Source organism: Nerophis ophidion, linkage group LG23, assembly GCF_033978795.1.
Source record: "Nerophis ophidion isolate RoL-2023_Sa linkage group LG23, RoL_Noph_v1.0, whole genome shotgun sequence".
NCBI lineage: Eukaryota > Metazoa > Chordata > Actinopteri > Syngnathiformes > Syngnathidae > Nerophis > Nerophis ophidion.
The window spans coordinates 4,251,629-4,271,996 of record NC_084633.1 but is presented as its reverse complement, the minus strand read 5'-3'; the positions used below and the strand labels follow the sequence as shown (position 1 = coordinate 4,271,996).

Below are 20,368 nucleotides of genomic sequence, written 5' to 3'. Positions count from 1 at the left end.
GGCGTTAGTTGGGGTACACCCTGATATAAACAACAAAACATAACAAACTTGCTACTTTAAAATAGTAATTTGGACGAATGATATTTCAATAAAAATGTCTGAAAAACATAATTCATTTTAATACTTGAATAAGAATAACGGACCAAATTAAATGACCACAGTAAACCTGACCTGGCAGTTGACCTGAAAAAAATGTTCTTCTCAGGTTTCTCTATGTTTACATTTTTACACTTTCAACTATTTTGTTGCACAGTATAAAGCAATTCTTACATATTCTGTATATCTGTACCTTAAATAAATTAGGTTATTATTAAGTGTCTGTGCTAAGGTGGCGACTTGTCCAGGGTGTACACTGCCTTCCACCCGAGTGCAGCTGGGATAGGCTCCAGCGACCCCCCGCCACCCCGAACGGGACACACGGTGAAAAATGGATGGATGGATTATTAAGTGTTTGTGATTTTAGAATTTTGCTTCGGTTGATATTTAGAATGTTTTCCATGGTTGTGTTGACATTTCCTTTCCTTTCTGCCTTCATAGCTGAGGAGATTATAATCAGAGGAAGGTTACATTTAAAATAAAAAAATTTAACAATTAATATTTTGTCTCCCGGTCCATGTTATCCATAGTTCATAAATATATCAACAACTATCAATATAGACCAATATAAAAAACGTATATCATACAGTTTTCAGCCTTAGCCACATTGACAGCCTGCAATATTATTTTTGCAAAGGCCCTTTGACACAGCTGAAGCATTTAATCCTACGAGATTGCTATATATACCTAAAGGTTTTTCGATGATTTTTAAATGGACCGTAGTCCATTGGAACTCAAGTGCAGGACTGTATAAATAATATCCATCCATCCATTTCCTACCGCTTGTCCTGTTCGAGGTGGCTGGGGGTGCTGGGGCCTATCTCAGCTGCATTTGGGCGGGAGGTAGGTGGGGTACACCCTGATATAAACAACAAGATATAACAAACTTGCTACTTTAAAATAGTAATTTGGACCAATGATATTTCAATAAAAATTACTGAAAAACATAATTAATTTCAATACTTAAATAGGAATAACTGACCAAGTTAAATGACCAGAGTAAACCTGACCTGGCAGTAAACCTACAAAAACTGTTCTCCTCAGGATTCTCTATATTTATATTTTTACACTTTCCACTATTTTGTTACACTCTATAAAGCAATTCATACACATTCCTTATATCCGTACCTTAATTAATTAATTATTATTAAGTGTTTGTGGTTTTAGAATTTTGCTTCGGTTGATATTTTGAGTGTTTTCCATGGTTGTGTTGACATTTCCTTTCCTTTCTGCCTTGATAGCTGAGGGGATTATAATCAGAGGAAGGTTACATTTGAAATTAAAACATTTTAACAATATTTTTTCTCCTGGTCCGTATTATCCAGAGTTCATAAATATATCAACAACTATTGATATAGACCAATATAAAAACGTATATCATACAGTTTTCAGCCTTAGCCACAATGACAACCTGCAATATTATTTTTGCAAAGACACTATGACACAGACACTTGGATCCTATGAGATTGCTATACATACCTAAATAACTGTCCAGTCTGTGTGCATTAAACCTGCAAGTAGGCAAATACTTCAGTGTAATTGCTCAGTTTAGCATCAGATGACCAAGGCGTCTGGCCCTGGGCACAGAGAGACATTTCCATTTGAATAGAAGCCCCTGGGAGTCCAGTGGGGTCACACTGGCTACAGTGAGAACCCATTGTTCCAGCTGTGTATAAAGAGAGAGACTCCTTTATGTCCCACACAAGAGCTTGAACCCCAAAACAACCTTTAAATCAGTGGTTCTTAACCTGGGTTTGATCAAACCCTAGGTGTTCGGTTAGTCGGCCTCAGGGGTTCGGCGGAGGTTAAAACACATCCGACTCATCGTGTGAATACAAACTTCTCCCTATCGGCGTATTACGGGTACAGCAACAGCTGACTGATTGGCAGGTGTGTAATTTGTTGTGAGTTCATGCACTGTGTTGGTTTTCTTGTTTGACCAAGGTGATGATGTTCATGCACGGTTCATTTTGTGCACCAGTAAAAAAAACAACATGGTAACACTTTAGTATGGGGAACATATTCACCATTAATTAGTTGCTTATGAACATGCACATGGTTACATATTGGCTCTTAACTAGTGATTATTAAGTACTTATTGATGCCTTATTTGGCATGGCCTTGTTATAACCCTAACCCTATAACCCAAACCTTAACCAAATAACGCTAAATGTTTATTACTTAGAACAGTGGTTCTTAACATTGTTGGAGCTACCGAACCCCACCAGTTTTATATGCGCATTCACCAAACCCTTCTTTAGTGAAACATAAAGGTTTTTGTCTTAATTTAATGATGTTACTATATTAAAGAAATACTAATAAAGATATATTTTACAAACAGACAGTTACAGGAATGTACACATGATCCCATGTTTCAGAGGTGTGGACTCGAGTCACATTACTTGGACTCGAGTCAGACTCGAGTCATGAATTTGATGACTTTAGACTCGACTTGACAACATTTAAAAAGACTTGCAACTCGACTTAGACTTTAACATCCATGACTTGTGACTTGACTTGGACTTGAGCCTTTTGACTTGACATGACTTGCTACTTTCCCCAAAACCCAATGATTAAAAAGTTATTCAGGAGCGCTCCGTATCTGTCCGTGTGTGCGGTGACAGTGTGCGCGCTACCTGTCAGAACAACAGCCAATCAAATTACATCCCTGTTATTTTCGTCACACAGCATTCAGCCAATCAAATTGCATGAAAACCAACGAAGAGCTCTCAAACAACACGCAAGTGAGGAAAAGTTATGCCCAAAATTGTTTTGTTCGGGTATAAAAACTACGACTTGGTCAACAAAAAACGAATTGCCGTATGCAAAGCATGCAGTTCGTTCGAAGATTACAGACAGAGACGCAACAACTTCCAACTTCGTTCGACATTTGAAGTTGCACAAAGAAGGGTAAGAATGTAAGCTAACGTTTGTTGGCCGAGTAACGTAACTTTTATTTGCTGTTTAGTTAAATCAGTGAGGCTGTTAACTCACTGCTAACGTTATAACCATAGACATCTTAAAAGTAGACGCAGCATCGACCACTCCTGCCTACTGGCGCAGACGAGACGAGACGAGCGGCCGCCATCTTGGAGTGGTGATCCCCTCCACTCAGTGCAATTCATTTGGCAGGAGCAATGAACTGTCGGTGCATTTAATTCATTTTACCTCACTGAATACCACCGATATATTTACGCACTTTTTGTCATACGTGTAACTATGATAAAGGACAATTTTTTTGGCGTGTTCAAAGTTTGCTTAACAGTAATAGAATATTCTCATATGCTATAAGTAACCAGACGTCCAAGATCAAAACTTGGAATAATAATCCCAAAAAGGGGGAAAAAAACGGTCAGCTATTTCTAACTTGAAAAAACAATATGATTAGTTTATATATACATGCATACATCCTACGCAAACAATGTATGAATACATTAGATATCTTTATATCTTATAGACTGTATTTCTGTTGCTACAACAGCAGAGAGTTTATTCTGTCTTGACACTTTGTATTAATATTTTGTATTACATTCTTCCCTTAAATTATCATGTTTACAGTGATTGTTTTATATGTATTTTTCATGTATGTTGCTTTGGATAAAAGTGTCTGCCAATTTAAACATAAACGTATATAAACACTTGAAAGTCTTTATATCAGCTAAAACCACCAATCTGTTTCACTGGATTCAGAATAAAAGCAAATTATGTCTTACCCAACAAAGTTAGTATTTGAATATTGTTACATGAAGACTTATTCCTGGTTACAGTTATACTGTTAAGAAAGTATTGTCTTATACTTTGCCTAAAATGAGAATGCATCATAATCAGTGGCGGCTGGTTAATTTTCCATAGGGCCGTGAATTCTAAAAAGTACAACTCCGTTCCTAGTTATTTTCATGTATTTGTTATGTTTTTCATGTGTACGCACACATCAACACATACAGTATGAGATGAGATCGATGAGATAGGGTAAGAACAGGATAGAAACTGCTGTGGAACTAGTTACAATGCAAAATGCCTTGGAAATACAATGTTAACACCTTTGTGCAAATAAGTACAGTTGCACTTGTTTTTTCAAATGTGTTCATTCTGTAAAGGAATGAGTTAAATGTTTTAAATAACTGGTTAATAGTGCTATCATGAAGTGCAATGTCAGCACGATTTTTTTTATTATACTGTAAATAAATAGCGTTTTAAAAGCATACACAATCTGTGTAAATGTATTAGTCTGTGGTTAAAAAGACTTGAAATGACTCGAAACTCAAAATGCAGGACTTGGGACTTGACTTGAGACTTTCCAGTCTTGACTTTGGACTTGACTCGGGACTTGCCTGTCTTGACTTGGGACTTGACTCGAGACCAAAGACTTGAGACTTACTTACTTGTGACTTGCAAAACAATGACTTGGTCCCACCTCTGCCATGTTTACATCTCATTGTGCAACATGTGACTGTTTTAGTGGGACCAAAATGCGATATCGGAAAGGAGTAAAAAATATTTCCAACCCCACCTTGTACTGAGCTCATGAAAAACAATGGGTTTTTTTGTCAATGTAAGTGTGCCAAAACACTTGTATTAGAAAATAATCTCATGGAAATGATTGTTGTCATTTGGTTATAATAATAAAACATTGAACTTGTTATTTAGTCAGGTTTGGACAGAGACTCCGTCGAACCCCTGAGGCCGACTGACCGAACCCCTAGGGTTCGATCGAACCCAGGTTAAGAACCACTGATTTAGAACATGTTCCCGTAGTGTCCAAATAACCCGAGATTAAGTCTTTGTTACTTAGAATATGTTCCCCATACTAAAGTGTTGCAAAAAACATATAACTTTGTCTTGAGTTTGAAAAAATTTAATTTTTCACTAAAGAAGGGTTCGGTGTATGCACATATGAAGCTGGTGGGGTTCGGTACCTCCAACAAGGTTAAAGGCCTACTGAAACCCACCACTACCGACCACGCAGTCTGATAGTTTATATATCAATGATGCAATATTAACATTGCAATACATGCCAATACGGCCGGTTTAGTTTACTAAATTGCAATTTTAAATTTCCCGTGAAGTATCCTGTTGAAAACGTCGCGGAATGATGACACGTATGATGACGCGTGCGCGTGACGTCACCGGTTGTAGCGGACATGTTCTTCCAACACCGCTCACGGCTAAAAGTCGTCTCTTTTCATCGCATAATTACACAGGATTCTGGACATCTGTGTTGCTGAATCTTTTACAATTTAGATAGATAGTACTTTATTGATTCCTTCAGGAGAGTTCCCGCAGGAAAATTAAAATTCCAGCAGCAGTGTACAGAGTTTTTAATTAATTTAATTTGTTCAATTAATAATGGAGACGTCAAAGAAGAAAGATGTAGGTGTGAAGCGGTGTATTGCAGCTGTCTTTAGTAACACAAACACAGCCGGTGTTTCCTTGTTTACATTCCCGAAGGTGAAGCTTTAATATGGAACAGAGCGGTCAAGCAAACATGGTTCTCTACCACATGTCAACCGACAGGTTTGGGTGAGAAAATTGTAGTAATGAGTCGGCTCTTACCGTAGACATGAGCGGACCTTGCGTCCTCCTGCAGCTGCGGACTATTACCTCCTCCTGTTGGAGACACTGGCGGTCACCACACCCGTGGCCACACCCCTCCGACTTTCAGGTACCATATAATCTCACTAAAACACTAGTAACACAATAAGCAGATAAGGGATTTTCCAGAATTATCCTAGTAAATGTGTATAATAACATCTGAATCGCTCCCACTGCCCTCGCCTTTTTTATTTTATTCTTTTTTATTTTTTCTAGTCCTTCACTCTCACTATCCTCATCCACAAATCTTTCATCCTCGCTCCAATTAATGGGGAAATCGTCGCTTTCTCGGTCCGAATCGCTCTCGCTGCTGGTGGCCTTGACTGTAAACAATGTGAGGATCTCCACAACCTGTGACGTCACGCGCACATTGTCTGCTACTTCCGGTACAGGCAAGGCTTATTTATTGGCGACCAAAAGTTGCCAACTTTATCGTCGATGTTCTCTACTAAATCCTTTCAGCAAAAATATGGCAATATAGCAAAATGATTAAGTATGACACACAGAATGGACCTGCTATCCTTGTTTAAATAAGAAAATCTCATTTCAGTAGGCCTTTAAGAACCACTGTTTTAAATGCTCAGATCGAGCACCCAAAACACTAAAAAAAAAAAAAAAAAATACACGGATAAGGATAACGTTAGTACTAAATCAGTGGTTCTTAACCTTGTTGGAGGTACCGAACCCCACCAGTTTCATATACGCATTCACTGAACCCTTCTTTAGTGAAAAATAAAAAGTTTTTTTTTTTTTTCAAATTCAAGACAAAGTTATATATTTTTGGTAACACTTTATTATGAGGAACATATTCTAAGTAACAAAGACTTAATTTTGAGTTATTTGGACACTAGGGGAACATATTCTAAGTAACAAATACTTAATTTAGAGTTATTTGGACAATAGGAGAACATATTCTAAGTAATAAAGACTTAATATAGAGTTATTTGGACACTAGGGGAACATATTCTTAGTAATAAAGACTTAATTTTGAGTTATTTGGCTAGGGCTAGGGTCAGGGTTGGAGGGTTAGGGTTATAATAAGGCCATGCATAATAAAGCATTAATAAGTACTTAATAATGACTAGTTAAGATCCAATATGTTACTAAAGGCCCTGCGATGAGATGGCGGCTTGTCCAGGGTGTACACCGCCTTCCACCCGATTGTAGCTGAGATAGGCACCAGCGCCCCCAGCGACCCCAAAGGGAATAAACGGTAGAAAATGGATGGATGGATGGAATAAACAAGTAATTAATGGTGAATATGTTCCCCATACTAAAGTGTTACCATGTTTTTTTTACTGGTGCACAAATTGAACCGTGCATGAACATCACCTTGTTCAAACAAGAAAACCAGCACAGTGCATGAACTCACAAAAAATTACACACCTGCAAATCAGTCGGCTGTTGCCGTATCCGTAATACGCCGATAGGGAGAAGTTTGTATTTACACGATGAGTCGGATGTGTTTTAACCTCCGCCGAACCCCTGAGGCCGACTCACCGAACCTCTAGGGTTCGATCAAACCCAGGTTAAGAACCACTGTACTAAGTAATAAAGACTTAGCGTTATTTCGTTAGGGTTAAAGGGTTAGGGTTATAAAAAGGCCATGCCGAATAAGGCATCAGTAAGTGCTTAATAATCACTAGTTAAGAGCCAATATGTAACTAATTTGCATGTTAATAAGCAACTAATTAATGGTGAATATGTTCCCCATACTAAAGTGTTACCATATTTTTTTTACTGGTGCACAAAATGAACCATGCATGAACATCACCTTGTTCAAACAAGAAAACCAGCACAGTGCATGAACTCCCAAAAAATTACACACCTGCAAATCAGTCGGCTGTTGCCGTATCCGTAATACGCCGATAGGGAGAAGTTTGTACAGTATTTACACGATGAGTCGGATGTGTTTTAACCTCCGCCGAACCCCTGAGGCCGACTCACCGAACCTCTAGGGTTCGATCCAACCCAGGTTGAGAACCACTGTACTAAGTAATAAAGACTTAGCGTTATTTGGTTAGGGTTAGGGTTAAAGGGTTAGGGTTATGAAAAGGCCATGCCGAATAAGGCATCAATAAGTGCTTAATAATAACTAGTAAAGAGGGAATATGTAACTAATTTGCATGTCAATAAGCAACTAATTAATGGTGAATATGTTCCCCATACTAAAGTGTTACCATGTTTTTTTTACTGGTGCACAAAATGAACCGTGCATGAACAGCACCTTGTTCAAACAAGAAAACCAACACAGTGCATGAACTCACAACAAATTACACACCTGCAAATCAGTCGGCTGTTGCCGTATCCGTAATACGCCGATAGGGAGAAGTTTGTATTTACACGATGAGTCGGATGTGTTTTAACCTCCGCCGAACCCCTGAGGCCGACTCACCGAACCTCTAGGGTTCGATCCAACCCAGGTTGAGAACCACTGTACTAAGTAATAAAGACTTAGCATTATTTGGTTAGGGTTAAAGAGTTAGGGTTATAACAAGGCCATGCCGAATAAAGCATCAATAAGTGCTTAATAATCACTAGTTAAGAGCCAATATGTAGCTAATTTGCATGTTAATAAGCAACTAATTAATGGTGAATATGTTCCCCATACTAAAGTGTTACCATGTTTTTTTTACTGGTGCACAAAATGAACCGTGCATGAACATCACCTTGTTCAAACAAGAAAACCAACACAGTGCATGAACTCACAAAAAATTACACACCTGCAAATCAGTCGGCTGTTGCCGTATCCGTAATACGCCGATAGGGAGAAGTTTGTATTTACACGATGAGTCGGATGTGTTTTAACCTCCGCCGAACCCCTGAGGCCGACTCACCGAACCCCTAGGGTTCGATCGAACCCCAGGTTAAGAACCACTGTACTAAATGCTACAGTTGACTTAGCAGGGGGATGCCAATCAGTTATCAAAGTGGGAATAGCTAACGTGTCGAAATCAACCGAAAGACAAGACTTTGGCCTCTTCAGAAATGAAAAATGTTATTATTTACCTTTTGTCAACTAAATATTGTGTTTTAGTGGTGGTTGGTGAGACCCCTAATGGGCGTAGCTAGCCAGCATTAGCGGCCAACGTTAACTAGAGAGAGCTAACGCCGACTGGCTGGCGTCAATAATTCATAGTGTTAATGCTTTTCAAGCGTCTATGTTTCCAATGACCCCCCGGCAGCCAAGGACGGGTCATTGTTTCGGTTGTAAGCTCCACATGACGGAGAATTGTGTTTTATTTCACTGCCCTTTCGGGCAATTTGGCTAGCACCCCGGCTAACGAGCTAGCACTTGTGTTGCTGTGTCTACCGCACAAAAACCGGATGTTTGGATAAATCGCAGCCCTTCAAAAGGCACTTGGCGATGTCCTGTTATGCTTGCTTGACGTGAACGATTATACATCATTAAAACAAGCAGTGTGTAGTTTATGTCCGTTTTGTTCTCTTTTTTTTTTACCTGTCAGTCGGATTTTGATGCTGGACCCGTTCCTTCGAGTCCCAGGATTCGACATCACTCCGTGAAAAAAACGACCCCACAAACTTCCTCTTCGGCTCCCCCGAAAGAGACCTTTTTTCTGCAACTCCGTTGTACGGCGAATGCCCTCAGAATGCAAACACGCGGTTAGTTTTCCGGTTCTTCATGGATGCGACGGTATCATTTCATCGCATAGTCCTGCGCTTCCTCGAGATCCAACAACACAGGAGAACATTTTCGGGCAGGCTCAAGCACGTAATGACGTCATAATCTTAACTGTACAGTCGTACGTGCTCGCGTCTGGCGAACGTGGGCGTGCCCGTGGAATTCTCAGCCTGCAGTCAGGAAAAAAAAGTAAGACGATTCCGTTCAGTTTAGTTCAGTTCAGTTCAGTTTCAGTTTATTTGGAACATGCATACGATACAATGTAATGCATCACACATTTCCAGTTGTTTCATTACAGCACGTCCGAAAAGGAGTAGGAAGAAGCAGAGCTTATTTATTCCTACCCCTTTTCATACCATTGATTGATTGATTGATTGATACTTTTATTAGTAGTTTGCACAGTACAGTACATATTCCGTACAATTGACCACTAAATGGTAACACCCGAATAAGTTTTTCAACTTGTTCATGGTACCATAGCAATTTTAAAGGCCTACTGAAACCCACTACTACCGACCACGCAGTCTGATAGTTTATATATCAATGATGAAATATTAACATTGCCAATACGGCCGGTTTAGTTTACTAAATTACAATTTTAAATTTCCCGCGGAGTTTCTTGTTGAAAACGTTGCGGAATGATGACGCGTGCGCGTGACGTCCCGGGTTGCAGGGGACATATTATCGCAGCACCATTTGCAGCTAAAAGTCGTCTCTTTTCATGGCGCAATTACACAGTATTCTGGACATCTGTTTTGCTGAATCTTTTGCAATTTGTTCAATTAATAATGGAGAAGTCACAGTAGAAAGATGGAGGTGGGAAGCTTTAGCCTTTAGCCACACAAACACGGTGTTTTCTTGTTTAAAATTCCTGGGGGTGAAGCTTTACTATGGATCAGAGCGGTCAAGCGAACATGGTTCCCGACCACTTGTCAACCGGCAGGTTTCGGTGAGAATATTGTGGTAAAAAGTCGCCTCTTACCGGAGATCAGCTGAGCTTACACCGTCCATGCAGATGCCGTCGGCTTCCCCCAGAGACTGGCGTCAAGACACCCGTGGACACACCCCTCCAACTATCAGGTACTATTTAATCTCACTAAAACACTAGAAACACAATAGAAAGATATGGATTTCCCAGAATTATCCTAGTAAATGTGTCTAAAAACATCGGAATCCGTCCCAATGCAATCGCCTTTTTTTTTTAAACTTTATTTTTCATTTTCATTTTTTTCTAGTCCTTCGCTATCAATACCATCATCCACAAATCTTTCATCCTCGCTCAAATTAATGGGGAATTTGTCGTTTTCTCGGTCGGAATAGCTCTTGCTGCGGGAGACTCCCATTAAAAACAATGTGAGGACGTGAGGAGCCCTCACCCTTGTGACGTCATCGTCTGCGACTTCCGGTAAAGGAAAGGCTTTTTTATTAGCGACTAAAAGTTGCAAACTTTATTGTTGATGTTCTCTACTAAATCCTTCCATCAAAAATATGGCAATATCGCGAAATGATCAAGTATAACACATAGAATGGACCTAATATCCCCGTTTAAATAAGAACATTTAATTTCTGTAAGCCTTTAAGGTTCAAGTTTATTTGTCACGTGCAGACTACACCACAGTGAAATGCTTTTTTCCATGCTCTTCAGATATTGCGTACAGTGGGATCCAAACACTAGCTGCAGAATCTAATACACTAAATACAAAAAAAATATAAAAAAATGTAATAGCTCTGATATACATTAATTACAAGACAATTAAAGGCCTACTGAAACCCACTACTACCGACCACGCAGTCTGATAGCTTATATGTCAATGATGAAATCTTAACATTGCAACACATGCCAATATGGCAGGTTAGTTTATTAAAGTGCAATTTTAAGTTTTGCGCAGAAAAATCCTGCTGAAAACCTTTTGGTATGATGACGCCTGCGCGTGACATCGCGGATTGTAGAGGACATTTTATGCCAGCATTGTGCCCAGCTATTAAGTCGTCTGTTTTCATCGCAAAATTCCACAGTATTCTGGACATGTGTTGGTTAATCTTTTGCAATTTGTTCATTGAACAATGGAGACATCAAAAAAGAAAGCTGTAGGTGGGAAGCGGTGTATTGCGGTCGGCTTTAGCAACACAAACCCAGCCGGTGTTTCATTGTTTACATTCCCGAAAGAGGACAGTCTGGCTTTACTATGGAACAGAGATGTCAAGCGAACACGGTTGGATTGGACCACACACACAAAGTATAGTGTATTATGCAGCGATCATTTTTACCATTCTGTATTCTAAAGGCGATCTCTGTCGTGTGCTACTCCAGCATCAATATCAGCCACAGCTGCCCTGGGGTAGACTGACGGAAGCGAGGCTGCCAGTTTGCGCCTACGGCCCCTCCGACCACCACCTATCATTCATTCACCAGTGTGAGCGGCACCGGGGGCATGGGTGAAGTGTCCTGCCCAAGGACACAACGGCAGCGATGTGGATGTCAAGAGGCAGGGAGTGAACCTGCAACCCTCAGGTTACTGGCACGGCTGCTCTACCCACTACGCCATACCGCCCCAGATTGGTGTTTTATTGCAGTGTTGTGCATTACAAACTCAACAATGTTGAATAAACAATGATGAATGACAACGCAGGAAACGCAAGGCTAACAACAGGGAATGCTAACAACACAGCTGATTGTATCTGTGACTGTCAAGTTGACCATTTGTTTTGGAGAACATGTTGGGCCTGTGGATTCAGCACATGGAAGCCCAGTTCTGACTTAGAGTAATTACCCAGGATGTGAAGAAGTATTTCCACCTTGTGGCCGGACAAAGGTAAAGGCAATGGAAGATTCTTTGTTAAGGTTTAAGAAAGCTTTAAAAGGTGAAATAATGGAAAATTATCAAATATAGCAACGATTACTTTCATCCCATTGATTTTTTTGACCATTGATGTTCCAGGTAATCAAATTTTCAGTGAATACATAGGATAGGCAAATATAAGCCTTGGCTTCAACCTATTCCCTTTTCGGTCTTTCTTTTTCTTTTTGTGTGTATGTGTATGATTGTTTTTATGTATAATCTCTGCTGTTAAATTGATCACACAAAATGGTTGATTATACCAGTGTTTTTCAACCTTTTTTGAGCCAATGAACCATGAATTGATTAACTTGGACCCCGACTTAAACAGGTTGACCATTTAGTGGTCAATTGTACGGAATATGTACTGAACTGTGCAATCTACTAATAAAAGTATCAATCAATCAATCAAGGCAGATTGAAAAAAATCTGAGGCACATCATCAGCAGAAATCATTAAAAAACGAAACTCAGTTGACAGTAAAAAGTCGTTGTTGCAATTGTTGGATATGACTTTAAACCATAACCAAGCATGCATCAATATAGCTCTGGTCTCAAAGTAGGTGTACTATCATGACCTGTTACTTCACGCCATGACTTATTTGGAGTTTTTTTTTTTACTGTTTTCTTGTGTGAAGAGTTATAATTATTGTCTTGCACTCCTATTTTGGTGGCTTTTACTCTTTTTGTGGTATTTTCTTGTAGCAGTTTCATGTCTTCCTTTGAGAGATATTTCCCACATCTACTTTGTTCTAGCGACTAAAAATATTTCAGTTGTTTTTATCCTTCTTTGTGGGGACATTTTTGATTGTCATGTAATGTTCGGATGTACATTGTGGATGCCGTCTTTGCTCCACAGTACGTCTTTGCTGTCGTCCAGCATTCTGTTTTTGTTTCCTTTGTAGACAGTTCAGTTTTAGTTTCGTTCTGCATAGCCTTCCTTAAGCTTCAATGCCTTTTCTTAGGGGCACTCACCTTTTTTATTTATTTTTTTGGTTTAAGCATTAGACACCTTTTTACCTTCACTGTGACTCCCACTGTTTCCGACATCTACAAAGCAATTAGCTACCGTCTGCCACTTACTGATATGGAAGAGTATTACACGGTTACTCTGCCGAGCTCTAGACAGCACCGACACTCAACAACAAGACATAATTTGCAGACTATAATTACTGGTTTGGAAATTTTTTTTTTGCCCCAAATAGGTCAAATTAGATAATCTCCCATGGCACACCAGACTGTATCTGCCGCGGCACAGTGGTTGAAAAACACTGGATTATATGACCGAAATAAACTAATTTCATTCATTCATTTACTCACACAATTGACGTGATCCATGCTTGTGAATGCGTATAGTCAATGCCTGTGTAGAAGTTCAATAAACACATGACACGCATGATCTGTAATCATATGATGTGCATCTAATGTTTGTCAGGAAGGAAAGCGCATGGATCGGGTTGTTGGGATTTGGCTCTAAGGCTGCCTTTGGGTTGGTTTGACTGCAGCAGTATTAGCTGGCTGAACAATGGAGCCTCTGATTCGACTGTTTTCAGGCCACAGGATTCAGTAAATCCACATAAGCAGAGGGCCGGACACAAGTAATGCTCACATTCAAATAACAAACACGCAGCTGCGTTCTCGACCTTTGCATTCGGTCTCATAAAGTAGAATCCTGGCTAATTTTATTCCTTTATCTTTCTCAGACAAATTCCATGGACTCTTCACTGCTTTTGCTCTGCACCTGTGGTCCTTCCATTTTTCCATGTCAACACTCCACAGGTGGCTGCGTTGATGCCCGAGATAGTCTGCACGCATCATGTACAGCTGTTTGTATGCAATTATGAGAATGTGTTTGTGTGTATGTATGAATGTGTGTGTCATTCAAAGCCCCCCGCTGAGACCTACGTACTGAGTGGGCTCACAACTACTTAAATAATTCCAATCATAGAGACAAGTGTAATTGTTCCTCGGGGGATGCGCACTCCTAAACCATTAGGGAAAATTTCAAAATGTTGGCCCTTAAGAAATAAAAATAGCAAGCGCCAAAGTAATGAGGGATAACAGAAATGAGGAAGGAATGGATAAAAATAAATACAATGATGAATGGGCATGTTTCTTTAGCAAATAACGCTTTAGTACAGGATTTAAAAAATACTTTATGGATGTTAGGTTGTGTGAGCAAATGTTTTGTACTGAGTAACGTTTTTGGGGTAGATTTCATGTGTGATAGGTAAAAATAAAAATAAAAATCTTAACTCTTGATTCAATCTTTATCTAAAAGATGACTGGACATTATTACATTTATTTGGCATTATTTGTATATATATGCATATATATTTCTTTTAGAGGTGCAACAATATGAATTGTGACCAAACTATCACCGTTATCGTTATATTGTGGAATGTGCTCCAAAAGTGCCAATGCACACACTGAAATATTTTTACAACTTAAATTAAAGCTATTAAAGTAAATAAAAGAATAAACAATACACACACACACAATCTACTTTCAGTGGCAGAAGAAACAGGAGGAGCTTCTATTCCCAAGCCATCGGACTGCTCAAATGCATCGCTGATTAACACTTTACCACAAGTGCACAAAACCACACGCACAAGAATCACTTTACTTACCACTGTAATTACCGGACTACAATACTGTTTGTTCAATGACTGTAAATAATGTAAAAACAAGAGTATAAAGAAGTCATACTGCTCCATAATCTTTGTTCATACTACTGTCACTACTCAAGTGCCAAAGAACTGTAGACACCTGTGGAGAGGCGGAGCCGGCGAACGAGCAGCGGGGTAGAGCATGCTGGAGCCCGGCCCAAGATGGCGGCGAGGAAGTGGAGAATGCGGCCGAGCGGAGAGGCGGGGCGTGCCGGGAGCGACGCCGCAGTCAAGTGCAGGTGCGTGGATTGCGCACCGGTACACAATTAACATTTCTCCTCACGCTGTATAAAAAAGGGAGAAGGAGGAGAGAACGGGGCAGAAGGAGGAGAAGCGCCCGCGGCAGCGACCGACGAGCGAAAACAACAAAGAGCAGACAACGACGTTGGCGGCTGAAAAGCGGACCGTGAGCGAGCAGTGGAGAGGAGGAGCTGAAAAGCGACCTGACCTGAAGACAAAGCTATATTGAAAAATTAAGCGAGTCAAACCTGCTCAAGCGAGATGTCCTTCCTTGATGGTCCTGGGAACCCGCACCACAGCGAGAGACTATCACAACACCTTAATATTTGTTGCTTCCTTTACTGTAAATAATGTAAAAACAAGTGTATAAAAAATGCCATACTGTTCCATTACTTTTGTTCATATTACTGTCACTACTCAAAAGCCAAAGAACTGTAGACACCTTAGTATTTGTTGCTTCCTATACTGTATATACTGTTACTATTTGATCTTGCACTGGTACTGTATTTGACTACTCTACTTCTACTTGTACTGATACCTCTACCATAACTACTGTAACTTATTGTGCAACTTATTTTCTTGTAATTAATGTACATCAGACCTATACAAATGTTTGTATTATTGGGATTTAGTGCATTAGATTCTGCAACTCGTGTTTGGATCCCACTGTACGCAATATCTGAAGCGCACGGAAAAAAGCATTTCACTGTGGTGTACTCCGTATGTGACGAATAAAATAGACACCCTGAGATCTTGATATATTGTTTTATGATGATTTTGGTTTTTTTTCATGATTTTATTCCTGTAAATTTTAATCATCTGTAAATAAATCACTTAGGATTGTCTTGCGTATCAATTGTGCTCTATAAATAAACTTACATTTATTTACATCCTTACTTAAAGACATATGACTTGTATTTGAATGTTTTCTTTTGGTTTAATTTGTTAATGTTTTAGAGATATTCTGACTGATGAATACAATACAGGTGATTTTTGTAATGAATATTAATGTGTCTTGTATTCACGTTTGCATTTAGAAATAGCACATGACACTCATGATCAGGAAATGAGCAGTTTTACTGTAAATTTTTCAAAGTGTGACAATCCATCACGGTTTTACGAGAATTACAACTTGAAACAGTTGAAACATGTTTCTTATGGGGAAATACATTAATGTATCTTGTATTCATGTGGTTTACTCGGAAATGAGCAGTTTCACCGTGAGAGTTTTTTAAAGTGTGGTAATCAATCACAGGTTTACGATACCTTTAATTTCAAAATTGTTGTTAGTTGATGTTTGTAATGGGTGAAGACGTTAATATGTCTTGTATTCATGTTGGCATTTAAGCTAGCAAGCAATTAGCCTGTTTGCTCTTCGCCAGGAAACGAGAGGCTCAAATGAGTTCTTCAAAGTGCGGTAATCCATCACGGTTTTACGATAATTCAAACTTGAAATGGTTGTTGGGGGATGTTTGTAATAGGGAAAGATGGTAAATTGTCTTAAATTTATGTTAGTAGTTAAGCCATCTGGCAATTAGCTGCTTCTCCAAGAAATGACCAGTATCACTGAATTTTTAGAACTGCAGTAATCCGTTACGGTTTTACGATAATTAAAATTCAACGCAATTATTGGGTGTTGTTTGCAATTAGTAAAGTCGTAATGTGTCTCGTAGTCATGTTGGTATTCAAGCTAAAGTGCGGTAATCCTTCACGGTTTTACAGTAATTCAGCCTTGAAATAGTTTTTGGGTGATGTTTGTAATAGGGAACGATGGTAATTTGTCGTAAATGTATGTTAGTAGTTAAGCTATTTAGCAATTGGCACGCTAGCTGCTTCTCCAAGAAATTACAAGTTTCACTGAATTTTCCGAAGTGCGGTAATCAATTGCGGTTTTACGATAATTAAAATTCAACACGATTATCGGGTGATGTTTGCAATAGGGAAATTCGGTAATGTGTCTCGTATACATGTTGGCATTCTAGTTAGCGAGTGATTAGCGTGTTAGCTGTTACGCCAGGAAATGACCAGTATCACTTTGAGTGCGGTAATCTGATCAAGGTTTTATGATAATTCAAGGTAATCAAGGTTTTTAGGAGATGTTTGTAATGAGGAACATCATTATTGTGTCTTGTATTTATATTAGCACCTGGGCGAGCTGGCATTTATGTGGGCTCTACCGAGGATCACTTGTGATTTAGGGCTATATAAATAAACATTGATTGATTGATTGATTTTGCGTTCTCGCTGTTTCTCCAGGAGAGGAGCAGTATCTCCGTTTGCTTTTCGAAATGCAGCCATCAATCACGGTTTAACGATAGTTACATTTTGTAAAGGTTGTTGGGTGATATTTGTCTGGGGGAAAGACGTCCTGTATTCAAGTTGGCAGTTAAGCTAGCTGGCAATCAGCCTGTTTGCTCTTCGCCAGGAAAAGTGTGTATAAACGTGAGTTCTCCAAAGTGCGGTAATCCATCACGGATGATAATTCACACATTTGGTGATGTTTGGAATGGGGAAAGATTGTAATGTGTCTTAAATTTCTGTTAGCATTTAAGCTAATTCAAAGTTACCGCTTCTCCAAGAAATAAGCAGTGTCACTGTCAGTTTTTCAAAGTGCGATAATTAATCATTGATTTACATAATTAAAATTTGACGCGGTTGTTGGGTGAAGTTTGTAAAAGGGTAAGTTGTTATTATGTCATGTATCCATGTTGGTATTCAAGCTAGCTAGTGATTAGCGTGCTAGCTGCTACACCAGACAATTAGCAATATCACTGTGAGTGTGGTAATCTATCACGGTTTCAAGATAATTTAAATTCAACATGCTTTTCGGGTGATGTTTGTAATGAGGAAAGTCGGTAATTTGTCTTGTATTCATGTTAACATTCAGGCTAGCTGCCATTTGGCGTGCTTTCTGTTTTTTCCAGCAAAGGAGCAAGTGTCACCGTTTGCATTTTCGAAATGCAGCAATCAATCACGGTTTAACAATAATTCCATCCATCCATCCATCTTCTTCCACTTACCCAAGGTCGGGTCCCGGGGGCAGCAGCCTAAGCCTAAGCTTTCCTCTCCCCAGCCACTTTATCTAGCTCTTCCCGGGGGATCCAGAGGCGTTCCCAGGCCAGCCGGGAGACATAGTCTTCCCAACGTGTACTGGATCTTCCCCGTGACCTCCTACTGGTTGGACGTGCCCGAAACCCCTCCCTAGGGAGGCGTTCGGGTTGCATCCTGACCAGATGCCCGAACCACCTTATTTGGCTCCTCTCGATGTGCAGGAGCAGCGGCTTTACTTTGAGCTGCCCCCGGATGGCAGCGCTTCTCACCGTATCTCTAAGGGAGAGCCCCGCCACCCGGCGAATGAAACTCATTTCGGCCGCTTTTTTAAAAATGGCTGTTGGATGATATTTGTCCGAGGGAGAGAAAGACGTCTTCATGTTAGCATTTAAGATAGCTTGCAATAAGCGTACTAGCTGCTGCTCCAGGAAATGAGCAGTCTCATCATTAGTTTTTCAAAATGTGGTAAACAATAACGGTTTTACGATAATTATAATTTGAAACAGTACACTTACCGTCGGGACTTGTATTATTATTATTAAGTTAAAGTTAAAGTACCAATGACTGTCACACACACACTAGGTGTGGTGAAATTTGTTCTCTGCATTTGACCCATCCCCTTGTTCACCCCCTGTGAGGTGAGGGGAGCAGTGAGCAGCAGCGGTGGCCGCACCCGGGAATAATTTTTGATGATTTAACCCCTAATCCCAACCCTTGATGCTGAGTGCCAAGCAGGGAGGTAGTGGGTCCTATTTTTATAGTCTTTGGTATGACTCGTACCATCGTACTATTGTAGCGGTAATCGTTACATCCCTAGAATATATAACTGTTTCATTGTGTATCCTCCTCGGAGCTGCAGTGTCTCAAGAGGGCTCTGAAATGTAACGGAGTTGTTTTACATGGACCCTGACCTAAACAAGTTGAAAAACCTATTCGGGTGTTACCATTTAGTGGTCAATTGTACGGAATATGTACTGTAAAGTGCAATCTACTAATAAAAGTCTCAATCAACCAAAAAAAACCAGCAGAAATCATTAAAAAACAAAACTCAGTTGACAGTAAAAAGTCAATGTCGCAATTGTTGGATATGACTTTAAACTATAACCCACCATTCATCAACATAGCTCTTGTCTCAAACAAAGTAGGTGTACTGTACTGTACAATCTACTAATAAAAGATTCAATCAATCAATCAAAAACTCTGATTAAAAGAGAGAACAAAAACAAATGTCCACTGCAGAGGATGCTGGTTTTCAAAAGGATATACAGCACTATTTATGCTAAATAATAATTGACCTGTTTAGAATGGCTGTAGTGTAATGCAGTGGTTCTCAAATGGGGGTACGTGCACCCCTGGGGGTACTTGAAGGTATGCCAAGGGGTACGTGAAATATTCTAAAAAGAGCAACAATTCAAAAATCCTTTATGAATATATTTATTGAATAATACTTCAACAAAATGTGAATGTAAGTTCATAAACTGTGAAAAGAAATGCAACAATGCAATATTCAGTGTTGACAGTTTGATTTTTTGTGGACATTATCCATAAATATTGATGTTAAAGATTTTATTTTTTTGTGAAGAAATGTTTAGAATTAAGTTCATGAATCCAGATGGATCTATTGCTATCCCCAAAGAGGGCACTTTAAGTTGATGGTTACTTCTATGTGTAGAAATCCTTATTTATAATTGAATCACTTGTTTGTTTTTCTACAAGCTTTTAGTTATTTTTATATCTTTTTTTCCAAATAGTTCAAGAAAGTCCACTACAAATGAGCAATATTTTGCACTGTTATACAATTTAATAAATCAGAAACTGATGACATAGTGCTGTATTTTACTTCTTTATCTCTTTTTTTCAACCAAAAATGCTTTGCTCTGATTAGGGGGTACTTGAATTAAAAAAATGTTCACAGGGTGTACATCACTGAAAAAAGGTTGAGAACCACTGGTGTAATGAATGTACCTTGTGGCTGAGAGGAGAATAGATGCTATTTGAGTGGTGGGACAAGATGAGTATTAGGTGAGTGATGGCCTTCCAAGGGAAGCCCTAAATGGGCCGAGGCAGACGAAGAATTCCCAGATCCCGCGCTGTCAGTGGTAGGAACAGCCGATCAGAAGAATGGCACCACTGGGTGATGACTGGTTTTAGAGTTGTGACCATATCGGGCTGGGCAGACCCCTGTATATAGTAGCTTGACCCCAACAACGGCCTAAGGTCTCCTAAGCCGCCTCTTTCTTT

The 20,368-nt window shown here is 39.5% G+C and overlaps 1 protein-coding gene across 2 annotated transcripts in view; it reads right to left on the bottom strand.

The window, feature by feature from the left end:
* Window positions 1–9,440, bottom strand: part of smurf1 (SMAD specific E3 ubiquitin protein ligase 1) — a 54,584-nt gene extending 45,144 nt beyond the window's left edge. For both annotated transcript variants that reach the window (XM_061885173.1, XM_061885174.1), the window contains exon 1: window positions 9,149–9,440. In XM_061885173.1, coding sequence (XP_061741157.1) covers window positions 9,149–9,203 — 55 coding nt within the window. In that variant the 5' untranslated portion in view covers window positions 9,204–9,440. The remainder of the gene's footprint in view (window positions 1–9,148) is intronic.
* Window positions 9,441–20,368: the final 10,928 nt, after the last annotated feature.